Source organism: Polyodon spathula, chromosome 17 (genome assembly GCF_017654505.1).
Source record: "Polyodon spathula isolate WHYD16114869_AA chromosome 17, ASM1765450v1, whole genome shotgun sequence".
Lineage (NCBI taxonomy): Eukaryota > Metazoa > Chordata > Actinopteri > Acipenseriformes > Polyodontidae > Polyodon > Polyodon spathula.
This window is the reverse complement of record NC_054550.1, coordinates 30080872-30098859: the sequence shown is the minus strand read 5'-3', so window position 1 is coordinate 30098859 and position 17988 is coordinate 30080872. Positions and strand designations below refer to the sequence as shown.

Below are 17988 nucleotides of genomic sequence, written 5' to 3'. Positions count from 1 at the left end.
TTTTAGACTGACTGGTAACTCTGGCAAGAACTAGATATGGCATATGAATACAAATCTGTAGAAAACTGAAGATTGGTTTCATAGCAGGGAAAGGCAGCAGTGGAATAGCTATCACAAACACAATTGTATGGGAAGTTAATAACTTCCATAACAACCCTAGCTTCTCTGATCTAATGGGTGAATTTTAGTTTAAAACATATTCATATTCTTCAAAGATTAGGCTGACTGGGCTGCAGTGCTTCAGTATCTGAAAGTAACTGTCTTCACAAAATAAAATGAAAAACTGTAAAATATTATACTTGCATATACTTCTTTGAAATCTACAATTCAAAATGAAATGTAGTGGCTAACACTACATCAGTACATACATTGTTAAATAACCCCATCAATACTTTTTTCTTTGAAAATCAAAGCAGGCAGGAAAAAAAAAAAAACACAAAAATAGAAAAAAAAAGTATTCGCCACGTCTTCTGCATTACTAAGCAAAAGTTATAAAATGAGACAAATAATTGAACAAGAAACTGTTGTCTTTCGTGTTGGAGATGAGATGGGAATGTAGTGTAATTAGTTTAAAATAAATACATTAAAAGTCTTCTGCCAGCTGCATTTCAAATTGTAAAAGTGAGGCAAGTTGTCAGGATCTTGCTTCTCTCATGTTGAACAACAGTACTTTTTTTATCATTAGAAAAGCCTCTTTGGGCTGCACCCATTTACATCAAAATAGCCTCACTGCACATGCACAATGCAGTAGCGGAGAATAGCAGAGTGGGTTACCATGGAAACCACACAGTTATTGTTGCTACCTGCTATTAAATCCTACAGGGCTAAACAGAGATGTACACTCTTTTGAGCAGCTCTCCAATGGAGAGTATAGCCGGTTTGCAAAGAACTGATCTCTGGAAAACATCTAACTTTGAAGATAAGGGTCAAAGTAGTGTAACACTATACCTACTCAATTAGCTATTTTCTTCCCAGCTACCATCACACTATTCTGATATCCTGAAAACTGACTTCACCAAACTGTCTTAATCACAGTATGTGTGCAAACTGCGTCAATTAATGGTATACAGTAATTAAGTAACATAACCATGTTTTGTGTACATTAGGTAGTTGAAAAGATTGGGTTTTACTGCTATTAAAAAACTTCCAAACTTGGTCATCTTTTACCCAGTTATATGTTTGGAGTTGGTGCCATACAAGAATGGCAGATCTGCTAGTCTGCATGACAGCTAGATGGTTACTACAGACTGAACAGATTTGGGGTTGCCTGTGCTTTCACATCCACATTTTCTGTGTGCGTTTTCTGTGTGATCCGACAAGCAGTATTTACTACATCAAGAGTAAATAGCATTATGAACTTTAAAAAAAGGCATTGGGATTGTATAGTCCAGTAGTTTGTTTCAATATTCTAACAAAACACTGCACTTTTACCATATTGTTGTGTCTTAATGTGGCTTATAAATTGGTGGATGGAAAGGCTATAATGCATTTTAAAGTGGCGAGGGCCAAATTTCGCTTTTTCATTGGTGGTGGGAAGGGGAAAGACAGAAATAGGAAGCTAGTAATATTGTTCTACCCCTTAACTTGAACTGTCTAGACCCACTCAGTGCTTACACGTTGCTTGTGGCTGCACATTGCTCCATGGCTTGTCATCAAACTGGATCCAGCTTCTGTGTTCATGAGAGGACTGTGGATTAAACACTGTGCTCTTGGGGGCTGTGGTCAGAGGACAGGTCTGCTGGGTAGGGTGAGGGTCTGCCTGAGCCACACTGTGGTTCTCATCTGAGGGAGAAATGTGCAGAGAGGCATCTCTCGTTACTTTCTATAGGCACACAACATCCACATCAATAATTCTCTCTAAAAGACATACAAATCTTTAAGGGTTTTCTGGTAAGATACCCCTAGTTGCCATGCCAGCAGAAACTTACCCTAGTTTGTTAAAGGTTCACTATAATCTTGGCTATAATGTTAGGCTGATTTGTCTTGACAGTGTAAAAAATACAGTAAATATGCATGACTCTGAGATTAATAATTTTGGAAAATGTTTAGTATTGCAAGTCTGAAATAATACTGTATAACGTTCTATACATAAATATGGCTTCAATTCATGGATACTATCATGACAAGGACAAACTGCTGTTAATAAATAGTGTGTCTAAGGAGACAAACATAAACAATTCAGAAGGCACATTATATCAGTACTAATGCAACACATTTAAAAAATCTCATATTCTCTGCTATAATAAAACCTGCTGTAGAAGATCAATTTAGAACTATCAGGTCCCAAACAAGGCTAAATGAGAGTCTAGTGCTTTTAATACAATACTATTAATGTATCTCCAAGCACCGGTCCCTTGGATTTCACACTTGGTGTGATAGGTTCAATTATATTCAACTAGGCCCCCCAGACTGCTGCCATCTCAATAACCCTTCCCATTAAAACCTCAAAGAAACCTAAACACAGTGTGCCAATGAGGCTATGAAATGAAGATACAGTACAGTATCACAAACGCTTTACAACTGCGTTCTACTGGTTCTTTCATTATAAACAGGAAACAGAAATATATACTGTTGTAATTTCCCTAAATGCAGGAGGATAACGACCACAAAAACGACAAACTGCAGCAGCTGCTCTACAGCTGACAAACTGAATGAACACAGGAACACTCTGTAAAATAATTTACACTAACAGATTTCAATTAAGACCTGTACCTGTAATTAAGAAACACAACTTTAATGAGGAACAGCTTAGTATATCTGTTTTTTGTTTTGTTTTTTTAGATGGAAATTGACAATAGGTTAATAAAAGATCTATCACAGTACCTTTCTTGTATCCTACTGATGTAAGGGGTGAGTCGTCATTAAAAGTAACCCAGCCTGTCCTCTGTGTAGTGGTTTGCATTGTATCCACTGATGTCATTGTGGGTTTAGCTGCTCATTGTTTTAAAAACTGACTGTTTAGTCTTCTCACTCCTCAGCAGCAGTCAGTCCATTCCTACAGTAAGAAGAGACACAAATTGTAGCAATACATGTCATTTAGTTCTGACATGCACCCAATAAGCACAGAATGCAGCCCACTCCCAAAACACTCCGTTTTGCAAAAAAATAAATAAATTAAAAAATTCACAATTCTTTACCCTGGATTATATTTTAAAATACATGGTACTTTCTTGTAACCTCAAGAAACCAGTATAATTAGGTAGGCATTTTAAAATGTATTTGCCTTTGACCTTGTTTTGTACCTTAAACAGCATATATTCGATTTTTGCTGTTTTGTAGCTTTTTTGTAATGTAATTCAGTCAAATCCTAACAACTTTATTCCAGTTCCTGGTGCTCCAAACGTTTCCTCTTGTCTCATTTTACATGCAGAATTTGCATCAACATACATTCAAAGGGCTCAACATGTGAATTTAACCACTTTCATTTTTCCCATTTTTTCCTCCCAACAGCAGTCACTTCAGCAGAGGGAACTCCTTTCCAGTCAGGTGAGGGGAATCCTGACCCCTGCTCCCACACACATCAGTCGCCCTGCCAATCCGTCAGCTTTCATAAAAACTAAACTCATCAACATAATATTAAAAAATGAAGGATTGTTTTGTAATGTTGAATTGAGCCCTCCACTTAGAAAGACCATACTGCAGCACTATGAAACAAGCACTTGTCACTAAGCAACCCGCCTACAAACTAGCCTGGCAATTACTGGCCATCACTGCATCCTCGCAGGAGAATTTCAATCACGGGCATGTGGACCTGGGGAAACACACAGTACGATGTTACAGTAACTTGACATTTGAAAACAATGATATAATCTTCAAGGAAGCATTGTGTTATTATAATAGAGACATTTAAAATCCACATCTATCTACATATATTGCACTGGCAAATTCAGATACATTTTATGTTACACAACTGACATTTGAAACACTATGGAGCGTGCTGTTTGTGTGATACACCACTTTTCATGACAAGAATTCCCAAGTACGCAGCAGTGGCATGGTGTACAATGCAAAATGGATTTACATGATAATAAAAATGAGAATCCATTAATAACTTGAACTTTACTGTAGCTATGTAAGAATATTATCTCCTGCCTGATATACCGTAGTGAAGTCATATGTGCATAAAAACAATGCAAGGTTCAAAATGAAACACATTCCCTGGTGAAATCAATAGAAAGAAACAGTGTCTGGATCTCCAGAGATTGTTGTAGGAAATAGAGCGTCAATGACAGACCCTGTAATCAGTATTGCTTTTGGAAAACAACCACACTTTTTTAAGGCCAGGAAACTGTTAGTGTTTCACATTTAGGATTTAGGATTCTTCAGAAAAACATAGGAAACTCATAGGTCCCTGCAGGAAGCAGTGTTTGACTTACTGTACTGGATTTGTAAACAATAGATGTATTTTTTATTTTTTTATTTCAGTGACAGTAAAGGAATTACACATCACAATTTGATGTTTATAATCTCACAGTATGAAACAATGCTGTTGTATGCTATCCTATCCCATCCTTTGGAACAAAGTCACAAACTTCATCCCTCCCATTCTCATAGGGGTGGATACAACCAGCTGCGTATTCTAGCCCAATGTTATTAGCATGAAAGTGTTTCCCACTAAGCATGAAGGAAACGGAATATTGAGACCGGACCCTGTTGGGGTAATTCATTTTTCACAGTACAGTCAATACTAAAAATGCCTTGGTTTTTACACTGACTTTTCATCAAAGCGTGGTAATAACCCATATAATTTAATATACGGAGAGGCTGTGTGTGTTTTACACATTCAACTCATATTTTTTATATTAAAGTTTGGTATTTGTAGCTGCTATCATTGTGAGAGCACAGCTCGGATTACGTTTCAATTTGGACTACCAGACTTTGGATTAGTATACTGTATGAATGAATGAACAGATAGATAGATAGATAGATACATAGATAGATAGATAGAGATTTACTTATTTCATGTTACCCTGTGTTACTGTTATATTTGAACTAGAGTTCTCTGACATAAAATCAACAAAAAACAATAATAAAAGATCTACACACAAGTGCTGTAGACACAGAAACAAATACTGTATTTACAGTAATAGTCCAGATGTGCTTTAAGTTTCATACAATATTCTGTATACCCTACCTTAAACATTTCTGTTCTTCTGTCCTGTATCCTTTGTTTTAAAGGCTCTCCTCTGACACCATCCACAATGTGTTTCAATCGGCAGCCCACTACAGTAATTGGTCAACACACCCTTTGTAGCTCACCAGTGAAATTCCCATTCCCAGTCCCTTGCGTTCCCAGAGCCAGCAGAAGCTGCTGCTCCAGTTTTCTCTGTATTACATCACAGCCCACATTTTTATCAACTTCATTTTCTATCCTGTTTTCAAGCTAAACTAGCATTGCTTTATTCTCTTCTCTTGTCTTTGAAAAGACACTCACCAGCAATTGCAGATACATGTTCCTCTCCTCTCACTGGACATGTGCTCAATCACCTACAAAGTTCTGCTCAATCCACGCTGTTTATTTAAAGAATTCCCATTGCTACTGCCAAGACTTGGCTTTTTAAACCCAATACATTTAACACAAGACCTCAATTGCTGTTTTCAATACACTCTTCACAGAATATAAACATTCCTGAATATTTAGCTCCTGGTGGAAACCTGCCACAAACAAACTGCTTACTGACGAGCACAGGGTAGTCTGTAAGATCCCTTGTTCTAAGAGTTGAACTTCATGGTAATTTATTCTGAGCAAGTAGTGAATGATGATCCTGGAGTACTGGATGACTAAACAGAAGCAGAACAGCCTTGCAATATTATCTTACTAGACCAGACTACTGGCTACATATAGTAATTATCATAGCAATCAGGCCAGTGAAGGTCACGTCTTAAAATAAATATTAAAAATTAAAAAAAACTGAAGTTTCTCACATAAAAAAATATTGCAATATCACTGGGACTGGTACAATTTAGGTTTTTAATACAACTGTTTTAAAAAAAATAAGGTTTACTTTTTTATTTTTTTTTTTTTAACTTTTCAGTACTTTTCTAAGAATACACTTTTTTTTTGCAACAAACACTTAAATGTTTACATCTTCTCAAAGCTCACTTCAAATACTGTTATTGCCCCCCCATCTGTTCTGACATCATTCACACTCACCTCTCTCCCTCTTCAACAGTGCACAACTCAACCTGTCCACTGGTGTAATTCTTCAAGACAGTCAAATAAACTAACAGAGTAAAACAGGGTTTGATTTGGTATGCATTAAATATATAAATGTTTGCATAAACTGAGTCACTCAATATATGTTGACTTACTAGACCCTCCTTTCTCTCTCTGTTCCATAATGTGTGACTAAACAAAAGGCACTCACGCAATACCTGTCAGTTAGAATTGTACAGCATGCAGAACTGTTTTGGGGTCACATAGCCTACCTTATGTATGCCAGTCACTCCACAGTATGTCTTTTCCAATGTCCAATTAAACACATAAATAAACTAAAGCTGCACATCTTTTAAAAGAAGCATACCTTTGACTATGGAATTCCCAAGAACCACTAAAAAACACTTCATAACAGCACTTTCTTTTTGCATTTTGACTTACCGAATGCAGCTTCGCCCCCAAATCCAAAGTTCCACATTGCAGAGCTATACTGTCTATGACTCAAGAGTTATCTATCGTACAGCCCTACATTCAAGACAGAGTTAATAAGAAATCATCTAAGCAACATACTTCACTATAGACAATCTCCAGTCTCTGTATAGTGCACACAAACGTGACATGTTTAACAGCAAGACAGGAAGCTAGCTGCCCTTAAAATACTTCACCACACAACCCCAGAGAATCCAAAGGCAATTCTTTCCTGAGTCACTTCATTAATTGTAATAATCAACTTAGAAAAGGAAAAATATAAATGAAGATGGTACTAGGGATGATTAAGCAGGCTTCAACGCTAATACAAGTCTTACCTTCCTAGTCCATTAGAATTCAGGAGTGCATTGGATAAAACAAATATGAGGAACATATATCCATCTTGTTTTGTGATGTAATTAGGCCTAGCCCTATCCCCTTGAGGATTCCCACTCATATGCATGCTGATTAGTTTTATACAGGTGCAGAAACATCATTAACTGTGTCAGTGAATGATGTCAGCATCACCCCAGCAGCCCATCTGAACAGTCATTCTGATGACCTCTGGGAAGTACTCCAGCATCCTGGACAAATACAAAGGCAGTCCACCCAGACCCAAACAGATCTGTAACTATACCCATAATACATTCCTATTTTGATTTAAAAGCCAGTTTTACTGAAATGAAAACCTGAAGTTATTACAAATCACCTGAACCTGTTTCTGTAAGAACTTCAAACACTGTCTGCAAATGTATATATATGGCTTCAAATCTCCAAAGTAAAGCTAAGGTACAGAGCTAATTTAACACTCAAAACAATGGACCTGGCTACTGAAAGTAAAGGCTAGAAAATTCATTGGATTTGTAGCTCCAGACATTGTCATGTGCAATAGTTGGTCAACATTACTACCATAAAACTTGGCTTTACAGTTTTTTTTTTTTTTCAATGTATAGTAATAATAACAGCTGAAGAGTATATTTGCAAAATGTAAAGGAATACAGTAAAACAGTCAAAACTATCGAGAACCTTGTAACAATAAGGGTGATACATCTCAGTGTCAGGGGTAGTGTTATTCTGGGAGGGTGAGAGGACATACAGTAAAAATCCTGCAGGTGGAGGCAGCACAACAGGACTACTGTGCCAACAGCTACACCCACTGTTGACAATGTGGTTGGACTGCATTATGCCAAATTATATTATAACCACATTGTTGTATTGATTGATAAGCATCGGTGCTGTGGGTGTAACCGTCAGCTAAAATTATTCATTTTAACATTGATGTACTTAATAAGCTCCTTAAAAAAACAACAACAATCCGGTTAAACTCTTTCAATATATACCCTTCAATATATATTTTTTTCTGACATGTTTCAAAGTTCAGAAAACACAGTATCGATAGAGATGATGACGTTTAACTGAAAATACAAGGAAACACAGCGCTGTGCCATTTTTGCCAGTGTTTTTATTCAAATAGTGCATAGCTGTCATTTACATTAAACCGGTCATGTTTCCAAAGCATTACATACTGTACGACTAACTTATTTCACCAAACTGCACAATTATGTTGACTATGCGTGAAGGGATTCCGAAGCCTCGCACTAAACTATCACGGTTGTGTAAACAACTCAGTCAGGTGGAAACAACTCTGATATACACTCGCGAGCAATTCACAAAGAAGCGCTGTGTTTCATTTCTAAAAACTTGCGGATAGTTCCCGGTGTTTCAAATGATTACACTGCATGTAACGCTACTGTACTGTGAAGTGGTCCTTTTTCAGGATTAAAAACTGGTCGTTAATTACACTACGGCATTTCTAAAACTAGTCTGTGGTGAAGACCTGGAACAGTTTCTTCTCGAATCTACACGCTTTAATTAAACGTGTTGCGAAACCATTTATACTCAAACTATACGCAATAAAACCACCCCAGCCACTAACCCGCTGCTAAAATTGTGGATTTCAACCTGGTAAAATACTATACCACAATTGTATAACAAACGAAATGGTGAGAACACTAATACAAATCTAAAATGCATTATGCAGTTACATATCTGTCAGCGTGTACGCCACGAGAACTGAAACTTCATGCAAAAGACAACCAAAAAAAAGTTTTTAAAACATTTATGCCCACGACACTCACCAGAACTACTCTGACTGTGCTACAGTTCCGTTTGTTTGTACTAGTGTAGGATTTCACGCTGAAGCAAAGGAACCTAATCAGTAAGTGATTGGCTGCGCTGAAGAGCAAAGACTGTAGAACGGGGAAAGATTCGATTTGTCGTAAAACAGCAACGAAAACAAAACAACAAACAAGGTTTTGAAACCGTTATTTATGATTGGCGTACAGAAATATTGACAAAATAATGAAGCTTTTGCTTAATAAACAGCTTTGACTTATTAACAGCAAAATATATGTGTTGTGTAAAATTAAAGGTGCAATGTCTCCGTTATCTACTTAGTTCTTACATACGGTATTTCAAAACCACGACTTGGGTGATTGCTGGAATTTCCAAGAAGAATGTAATGATAATTTAATAAATCACAATGTATATATATATATATATATATATATATATATATATATATATATATATATATATATATATATATATATATATATATATACAACACAGGGAAATACTAAAATAGATCTATTTTAATTTTCTGAATAGAAATGTGCTAAAATTCTACTGCCAATATTTATATGTGTTGTCTGTGCTGTTTATCATATAGCAACCTGTGACACAACAATATGTAGATTAGATTCATGAACACGTGATATGATTTATCAGCTAAAGGTTCCTTGTTATACCTCTAGAGTTGGCAACTGTCATCTTCCCACTTTTTTTGTCTCTGTATATTAAGTCATTAAGCACTGAAGATAACATCTGGTTCTATAGCGCCATCTGGTGCCTGTATTCCAAGTGTTAATGTGATCTGCATAAAGACCCTCACATTAAAGCCAGAGCTAGTTTCTGCAGCTCAAAGACGTGGTTCAGCCACCAGTAACACTAAGCACACGGCAGTGTTAACACAAGGGAAGCTGCAGCCGTTTGAGCCATCTGTACAACTGTACCTATGCAGTAACATTGTATTTTTCACATCAGTATGAACCAATAGACTCTTGTAATCAGCTGTACCATGGCAACTTTCCAGAACCAGTTTGCACTTATGTGTATATTATAAGTGTATTGTATTGCCATGTCATTGCAAATCTAACACACTAGAAACTAACACGAAACCAGCAATTGTGTGTGTACAGAGTAACTGAGACCAACACCTTCTGGGTAGGCAATGTAACTCTTGGTCTAATGCACAGTACAAGTAAGAATTCATCTTTTTTTTTCATGTTAATGTTAATCGGCAGTCTTGTTAATGTTGTATTATTTATTTAGTTACAGGTTAAAATCGTATGCATGCATTTAAAGATGGGATCATTCTCTATTCAAGAATACCAATATATTTAGCAAAGGTCTGGCCAGGGTAAAATGACCAAGAGATTGCCCACACACCTAGTCATTCTTCTGTTTGCAAAAATAATATTTTGGGTAGCTATTGCTTTTGTAAGAGAGTTAATTCATTTAAAAAATGTGTTCAGGGATATCATATAATTAGTGAGCAATTCTTATTAAGGGAAATATGCAGCAAATGCCCCATCCCAATCGTTACAAAAACAAGTTTTTGTTTGCGGGTAAAGTAAGTCCTGTACTGTAGTGTTTCCACCAGTAGGTGGCGGCAGAATCCTTCGCATTAAACTGAAAAGGCACAGAGACTTGGATTTGCTGGGTTTGTGACAGCCTGTAACATTACAGTAATATTTACTTGTAGGACCTTAATTAAAAGCCCTAAGGGTTTGATTGGACATTTACTGAGCTTCTTAAGCCAGATAGCACTGTGAAGGTATACAGTAATATAGTTCTCTTTTCAACATCACTCTGATTACATTGTTTTAGGTCAAACATTTGAGGAAGGTCTAGCAGTGTATTTTTGTTAAAGCAGCAAATAGGTTTAATGATTTGTGCCACTTTCTTGTGTCATCTTTCATAATTTAGTGGGAAATAAAAGTAAGTCATTAATAATGCTCAGGCTTAATCAAACATTAAGCTTGGTTTTGGCTGGTTCATATAATTCTAGAGTTTTTTTTACTGAATTTGAACCATGCAGCATAAAAAGCCATTGTTCGGTTGTTATATGCACAGCACAGGGAGTAAGTGTTCTTTGAAAGACAAACGGATTCACCAGTGAATAGAGAGTTGTCTCTGTAAAAAACAACCTCTCCACTTTCATCATTCTATTATACAAGGCCTCTGGGAACAGGACAAGGTTTAGTTCAGCCCATTTCAGAATAAGAACAATGAGCTGTTTTTTCTCACCCAGAATTAAGAGATCATGAAGAATACAACAATTACTGAAAATATTGTACCAGTTATTATTAATCGATTCATCAACTCTTTCAATAACAGGGTGGGATACATTTGTATTTATTTTAACAAGTTTCTTTGACGCTTGCATGCTCCTTTGTGTATGTTTGGAGTCTGTATATTATGAAATCATCGCCATCTTGTTTATTCTGAATGCTTTCTTTTTGTCTTTTTATGCAGTAACCTCATTGTCCAGCCAGCTGTGTGTGGTACTGTCAGACCTGTTTTAATACCAGTAGTCACGTCGTTTTATAAGGTAATCGAGATATTATCTTTCCAGGTCTGACTGGTTGACACTGCTGACCTTAAATGGCTTTAGCTTACACAGACACAGTGTACCCAAAAGAAAATGCCATAAACCTGGCGATTTTCAGATAAAACACAGCAATGTTCACAGCATGCAGGACTGCAGAAACGTTGTTTAACAGGGTAACGTGTCACTGGACATTTCTTACTGTTGTTTACTCTCTGGTCTCCTATCACAGCAAGGTCACCTGTTCATGTTCCTGGAAGGTTTTGAACTTGTTTGTACCTTGTACCTTACTGAGTATGCAAGAGGCTATATTGAACAGTTTCTGAAATGCCTTAAACTTGTATATTCAGTTGTGTTTCAAATTATTTAATATGTTAAATAATACAGAAAAAAAAAGAAAAAAAAAGGATAACCATTCGTTTAAATACAACATAAAGTGTTATTATAGAAATAAAGATTTCTGGTTGAAGATGATCAGTGTACAATGCATTTCTTTAAAATATAAAAACAAATTAAACAACAGTTTGACTAGCAACGAACCTGGTTTTTATTTATTAGGGGCTTGGGTTCTCTGTCTAAACGTCGGGTCAATCTGTGTTTAGCAGAAGGGGATTTCCTGGACCAGTCCCAAATGAATGTGCTGACTGACATCTGCCCTATTCTATAATTGTAACACAATGATGTAATTGGGAATCGGAAGAGTGGAAGCGGGGGGAGAGAAAGATATAACTGTGAGTCAATACAAAAGTCATTTCTTTACTTATGTGTTTATATTGCCAAAAAGAGAGGCTAATTATTGAAAAATTTAATTTCCCCAGTGAAGTCTTATAATGAATTGCGACTGGTTTTCAAATCCAATGCAATTAAAAAAAAATAAAAAAAAAAACATGCAAAATAAAATCCATTCAACATGTCTACCAATAACAAAACAAAACAAACAAAAAAAAAACATTGTACACTGACCAGCATTGGGCAATCTCTAATAGACAAGGACAGCAATGCTTTGTCTGGCATTGTTTGTCAGATTGACTTCTGAGAAGCTTTCAGGCACAGAATGTATGGAGCACAAATGGCTAATTCAAGATCATAAAGTCCACTACATCTAAAACCCTGAAGACTAGCTTTGTGTGTCAGGTTCTGTGGAAGCCGAGAATAGAAATGTTACATTGTGCAGCACGTTCCAACTTACCCTGGCTAAATGCCACCCTAAAGATCAATCACATTCCCTTTTTTATCTCAGTGTTTGGAATGTGCGTTATACTGCACACATACATGTATATATGCAAATAAAAATAAATAATTCATATGCAAAACCTGATATAATCAAACTCAAGCTTGATTATATTGGTTATGCTGCCTTAGCTGATCCAATATGCATTGTCTCCTTTAGAAAAGAGCATATGCCTGATTTATTCAGAATCCTTGCATCCTTGCAATGAAATGAGCAGAAAGCTATAATGAAACTGTTTCCTTATTTTATGCCATTTAGGTGTCAAAACATTACCATACAAACGGTGTGAAATTACAACATCCAGTTATTGTAATCCATCCTTGACAAGTGTAATTCCAGCTGTCTGCCTAGTTAGATTACTGCTCCAAATAAGGTCTTGATTATTAATTGCAAATCAATTGACCTTCTTTCATATAGGTGAGCCTAATAAATTTGACTATACATTGCAGCTTGATTGCTATTAAGCTTTGAAAGGGATCAATAGCTAATTTAGCAAGTTTACTTTCTGCCTTGTTCTGTGCAAACTGGTATTTAACGCACACAAAGGTTATTGAATGTGAGCCACAGACATGTATCTTCAACAAACACTGGCTTATGTAAGTTGTCTTAATTCAAAATTGGCACATAGAATTAGAAATGGCAGGGTGCCTGGAGATTCCAGTCATTGTGTTCTGTGGGACAGACAAAACTTTGAGAACAGAGTGCAGCCTTTCATTTTCTTAAAGACAGCTTCCCCTTTTTCCATTGAGTGATTGTATATAAAACATAAACCCTAATTTTCTGTTGGGTAATGGGTTCTGTAGGCATGTTTTCAGATGAAGGGCACGAGAGCGTTCTGAAAAGCAAATGACGTAACTGCAGTTCACAGTGCGCTTGCAGGACATTCATTTTTTCTGCAGCCTCATTTGTAGTGAAAAGAGAATATCCGAGGCATGGGAGCTGTAAACGGCAATGGTTGCAGAGATAACTCCACTTTCATTCCTGAGAAAAGGAGACGCAATGATAAAAATCCAGTATCTCATGTCAGCACAATCATTGAGTTCAGGACACCGGGCCCTCGTCTGAAAGGTTAATCCGTGTGAAAGGTTGTCATTTTTAAATCAATTATGGTCAGAGCATAATAATACAAATGTGTATTTTCTTAAGACAATAAAAACAAATTAATTAACCAAAAGGAGCTCAGTAATTATGTTGACAAATGAAAATGAAATATATACATGAACTGTTCAATAAAATAGAGAATAGATTAAATAGTAGAGGCAAGACCAAGTAGCTCCACTCATTGTTCAGTAGAAACAGATGTGTCTTGTCTAGGTAGCACGTCTGCAGACTTGATCATCAGGGGGTATATTGAGGGGTTGCATAGACACCCTCTATTTTGTAATGTGCACAGTGACACCTAGTGGAATAAGAACACTTAGCACACAATTAGTAATGGCTTTTAAAGATGTCAAGTGTGGTGTAAATTACAATTGAAAAGAATGTCTTCTCTCCCTTCCTCTCTCAAGAGACAAAGGGGTTAAAATACTAAGACCCTTTAGCCCTATATTAAAGTGTTTGTTCCCATACTAACATCTCGCAATACAACAGAAAAGCAGCGGAAATAGGTTTATGTTAGCAGAGAGTTAAAGAGTGCCTGTATTTAGATCAGCAACAGTTAAGATCATAAAGGAATAGTTAAGACATGATTTAATCAGAACAGCAAAATGGAGATGCATTAACTTGGTTGGGATTTGAAACTGACAAATGCTTTGTGTGCTCCAGATCTGCATCTGTCAAACAATGTATGTAAACCCATGCTGTTAAATGCATTCTGTAATTGCTATGGAAATGTGCAGACTTATAGGTTTATCCAAATACTCCACTCAGGATCATAGTTCTTAGGCGATGGTTGACAAAATATACTTGTTCCCTTGAAAACTTATTTAAAATGTATAGCAACTATTTACACTTAGACATGATAATGTCTTGCTGAAGTTAAGGGCAGCCATGCAATCACTTTTAAAACAGTATATATATATATATATAGAGAGAGAGAGAGAGAGAGAGAGAGAGAGAGAGAGAGAGAGAGAGAGAGAGAGAGAGAGAGAGATAGATATTTAGTAGTTGCCAATTGTTTTTTTCATTTTCTCTCAATTTAGAAAAGCCAATTATTTTTAGGCTCAGCTCACCGCTACAACCACCTCGCTGACTCAGGAGTGGCAAAGAAGCACACACGCTGTCCTCCAAAGCATGTGCAGTCAGCCGACTGCTTATTTTCACACTGCAGACCCATGATGCAGCTCTGGACAGCTTACAGGCAAGCCTGTGGACACCCGACTGGACTACAGGGGTCGCTGATGTGCAGTGAGCCGATGACACCCTGGCCGACCTATGCCCTCTCCCCGCCCCGGGTCGGTGCTCTGCCAAATGTGCGCCGCCTCCGGGGAGCTCCCGTCCATGGTTGGCAGTGGAATAGCCTGGACTTGAACCAGGCAACTGAGTTTTTTAATCTCAGTTTGTACTGTTTAGCTCCATGGTAACCATATGGATTTTTAAACTCCATCTATAAGCACAACACAAAGACAAACAAAAGTAATTCACTGCCCAAAGGATAGGTTTTTATCAGATGTAAAACAATGTTATTAACAAAGCAGACACCTCTGTTTGTTAATTTATTAATTTATTAATAAAGCCACTATTGTGAAATAGTTTTGGCATCAAATGAAGTTTCCCACGAACCATGCACAATCATTTCAGTGGACAGGAAAAATGTTGGATGATTTCTCAAATGTTTGGCAATGCCATTTATTTTTAAGATTAAATTCATTTTGGGAATTGGAAACAATTAGAGCCAAAAATGTGTTTCAGAAGCAAAATGCACAAAATTGTTTTTTCTTCTTCAAATTAGAAGCAAAATCCCTGCAGACTATAAAAGATCTTCCAGCATTATTGCACATGCAGGTATTGTCCAGTAAGGCTACGCAGATTCAAACACAGGACACTGAGTTCTGCTCAATCAACTAACACATTTACTGTAGGGATTGCAAAGGTCTTTGCAATTATCATTTATTTCTCTTACAGGATGAGATGCAGGACATCTTTAATGTTTTGTGTCCTTAAGCTTTCACGGTCAAGTCACACAATATGCACTGGTTTCTAATCAACAAAGGTCGTTAAAAAAAACACTACTGGAAATTATTCTAATGATTTAAATATAAATACTTTGAGCATACATGACTACTTCATTAACAACTCATTACAAACATATGTATATCATGTAGCTTTGTTACTTTTCTGTGGTTTACAGTTTTACCTTTTGAATGAGCACTCAGAAAACTATAGTATTCTCTAATGTAGAAATATACAAGTCTGTATAAATCATTGTTTTATCTTTATATATAAAAACCTTCCTGACCAAGAAGTGTATTTATTCTCAAATACATTTTGCCACCACCTTTTTGTTTCCTCAGTAACCCTACTGCTACATTTCTGCCCACATGTCACTAACATCCCCTGACATTGCAGGCAGAAATCAATATGACATCAGAGCAAAACAGAAACCTTACTTCAATCTAAGAATCATCATGACATCATCGCATTATGCTGCTGCTGGGCTAATTCGTATAACCCTGCTGGGCAAGAGACATATGACTAATTGATCAAAGTCATCCACAGCCCTCACACAATGACATCTCCCATCACATAACTATAACTAGGGAATAAAACCATTATCTTCTCCTCTGCGGAAGGGGCCCAGTAACGACAGGGATGTGGAGGAGCTCTGATAATTTAAACCCTGTCATGTATGTGGCTTACTCTCCCTTTTACTAGACATTGTACAAATAATCTGAAGAATATTAAGATTCTAAACAGAAATGCTACATAATAATATGTCTATACAACATACTAATTAAGAGAGAAACAACCCATTCTTGATTTTCACAAACATAAATAATAAAGCTAGCCTTACCAATCTATACATGCATATTAATAGTTTAATACTACCAATGATTGCCCAGTAGATGATTTAGTGGTCTGGCCAATGATGGTTACACATTGACGATATAGTTATCATAGTTTTAAAGACACTGCCAGCAGGATCTGAAGACATTAAAATCTGCACCCCATGATGCAGCCCTGATAACGGCTTGATTTACATGATGAATGGCACTGATGTGGAACATGGTAGAAACCTTCTGCGAAACTAGGTGATATTGTATATTTACACTTTTAGTGGTTTTCAGGATATATATTTCAGTATTAATTTGGCATATTACTATATAGGTGCCTGTTGGGCAAATCAATATCCTATAGTCACGAGTCATTTTTGCAAATTTGGACGAAAGTCAAATTAAAATAATTTAATAATGCACATTATAAAGTCTATAAAACCGATCTCTCAGCATTGTATAAAATAACTGGTATACCGTCTTGAGATGTTGCCACAAGACCAACATCAGACTGCTACTACAAGCAAGCTCTGTAATACTATTGCAAATGATGAAACACAGAGCAGTAATCTAACAGACAGAAGTAATGAACTGATTCCAACACTTAACTTTTGGATATAAAACTACCTTTACAGTTGAGTTTGATATGTCATCATTTTGGCAGCCAGAATGTATCTTGTATTCATGACAGACAGCTAATTGGAATTTTAGAATAAATCATGTTTCAGTCTCCTCAGGTATTTTCTTTTCTCAACATGATTGACAGAAACCAAGGAGTCAATGACAGACTGTTTCAGGCCATCAAGTTAGAAACTCTGATATCTATTTAAAAAAAAAAAAAGACCCATGGCAACAGATCAGTGCAATCCTTCATATTTTAAACGTTTGTCAGCTAACAAGTAGAAACAAGCATTTGCAAGTATTTAGTTACACACCAGTTTTCCTTTGGCACTGGTTGCATGGCAACAAAGTTGGCCATGGGTGTGGTAAAATAATTCCAAATGGCAATGGCCTATGATTAAAAAGGTCTTTCTGCATGCAGCTTTCAAATGGCAACTATGAATTATGAAAGTGAAGCAAACAAGGTGTATTGAAAAGCTTACTGGTTGATTACCCAATCTACACTGACAACCTTTGTCCCATAACATATTCATTATATATTCATTATATACATTAATTATATATATGACATTCTATCAATGTTTTGTAATATCTACCATGTAGATTTTCCTGATTATTGGATGGACTCTAATGTGCACTACATTACAGTACTTCAAATATACTATGAATATGTTCATTAAGTACATAAGGTGTGAAACTTACCATATGTGCTTTTAAGAGACACGAGGGTGTATTCAATTGATCTAAACCATTAATAATACCACCATCAAAAAGGATTGTTCAGTGTTAACCAACACCTCAGTGTCCCTGTGCTTCTTCAAGGCATTTCTTTCTGTGACACCATACATGGATTCTGGGAGTATTTTATTATTTTTTATTCATTTGAATGCTAATGGTATAAAGATCT

The 17988-nt window shown here is 36.4% G+C and overlaps 1 protein-coding gene across 3 annotated transcripts in view; it reads right to left on the bottom strand.

Moving 5' to 3' along the window:
* Positions 1–8832, bottom strand: part of LOC121329630 (stonin-2-like) — a 29116-nt gene extending 20284 nt beyond the window's left edge. The window contains exons 1-3 of one of the 3 annotated variants that reach the window (XM_041275317.1): positions 8764–8832; positions 2824–2995; positions 1615–1782 (exon numbers count right to left, since the gene is read on the bottom strand). In XM_041275317.1, the coding sequence (XP_041131251.1) occupies positions 1615–1782; positions 2824–2920 (265 nt within the window). In that variant the 5' untranslated portion in view covers positions 2921–2995; positions 8764–8832. Of the gene's footprint in view, positions 1–1614; positions 1783–2823; positions 2996–5134; positions 5407–5434; positions 5742–8763 lie in introns of those variants that run through there. The other 2 variants (XM_041275316.1, XM_041275318.1) reach the window with 2 other exon arrangements.
* Positions 8833–17988: the final 9156 nt, after the last annotated feature.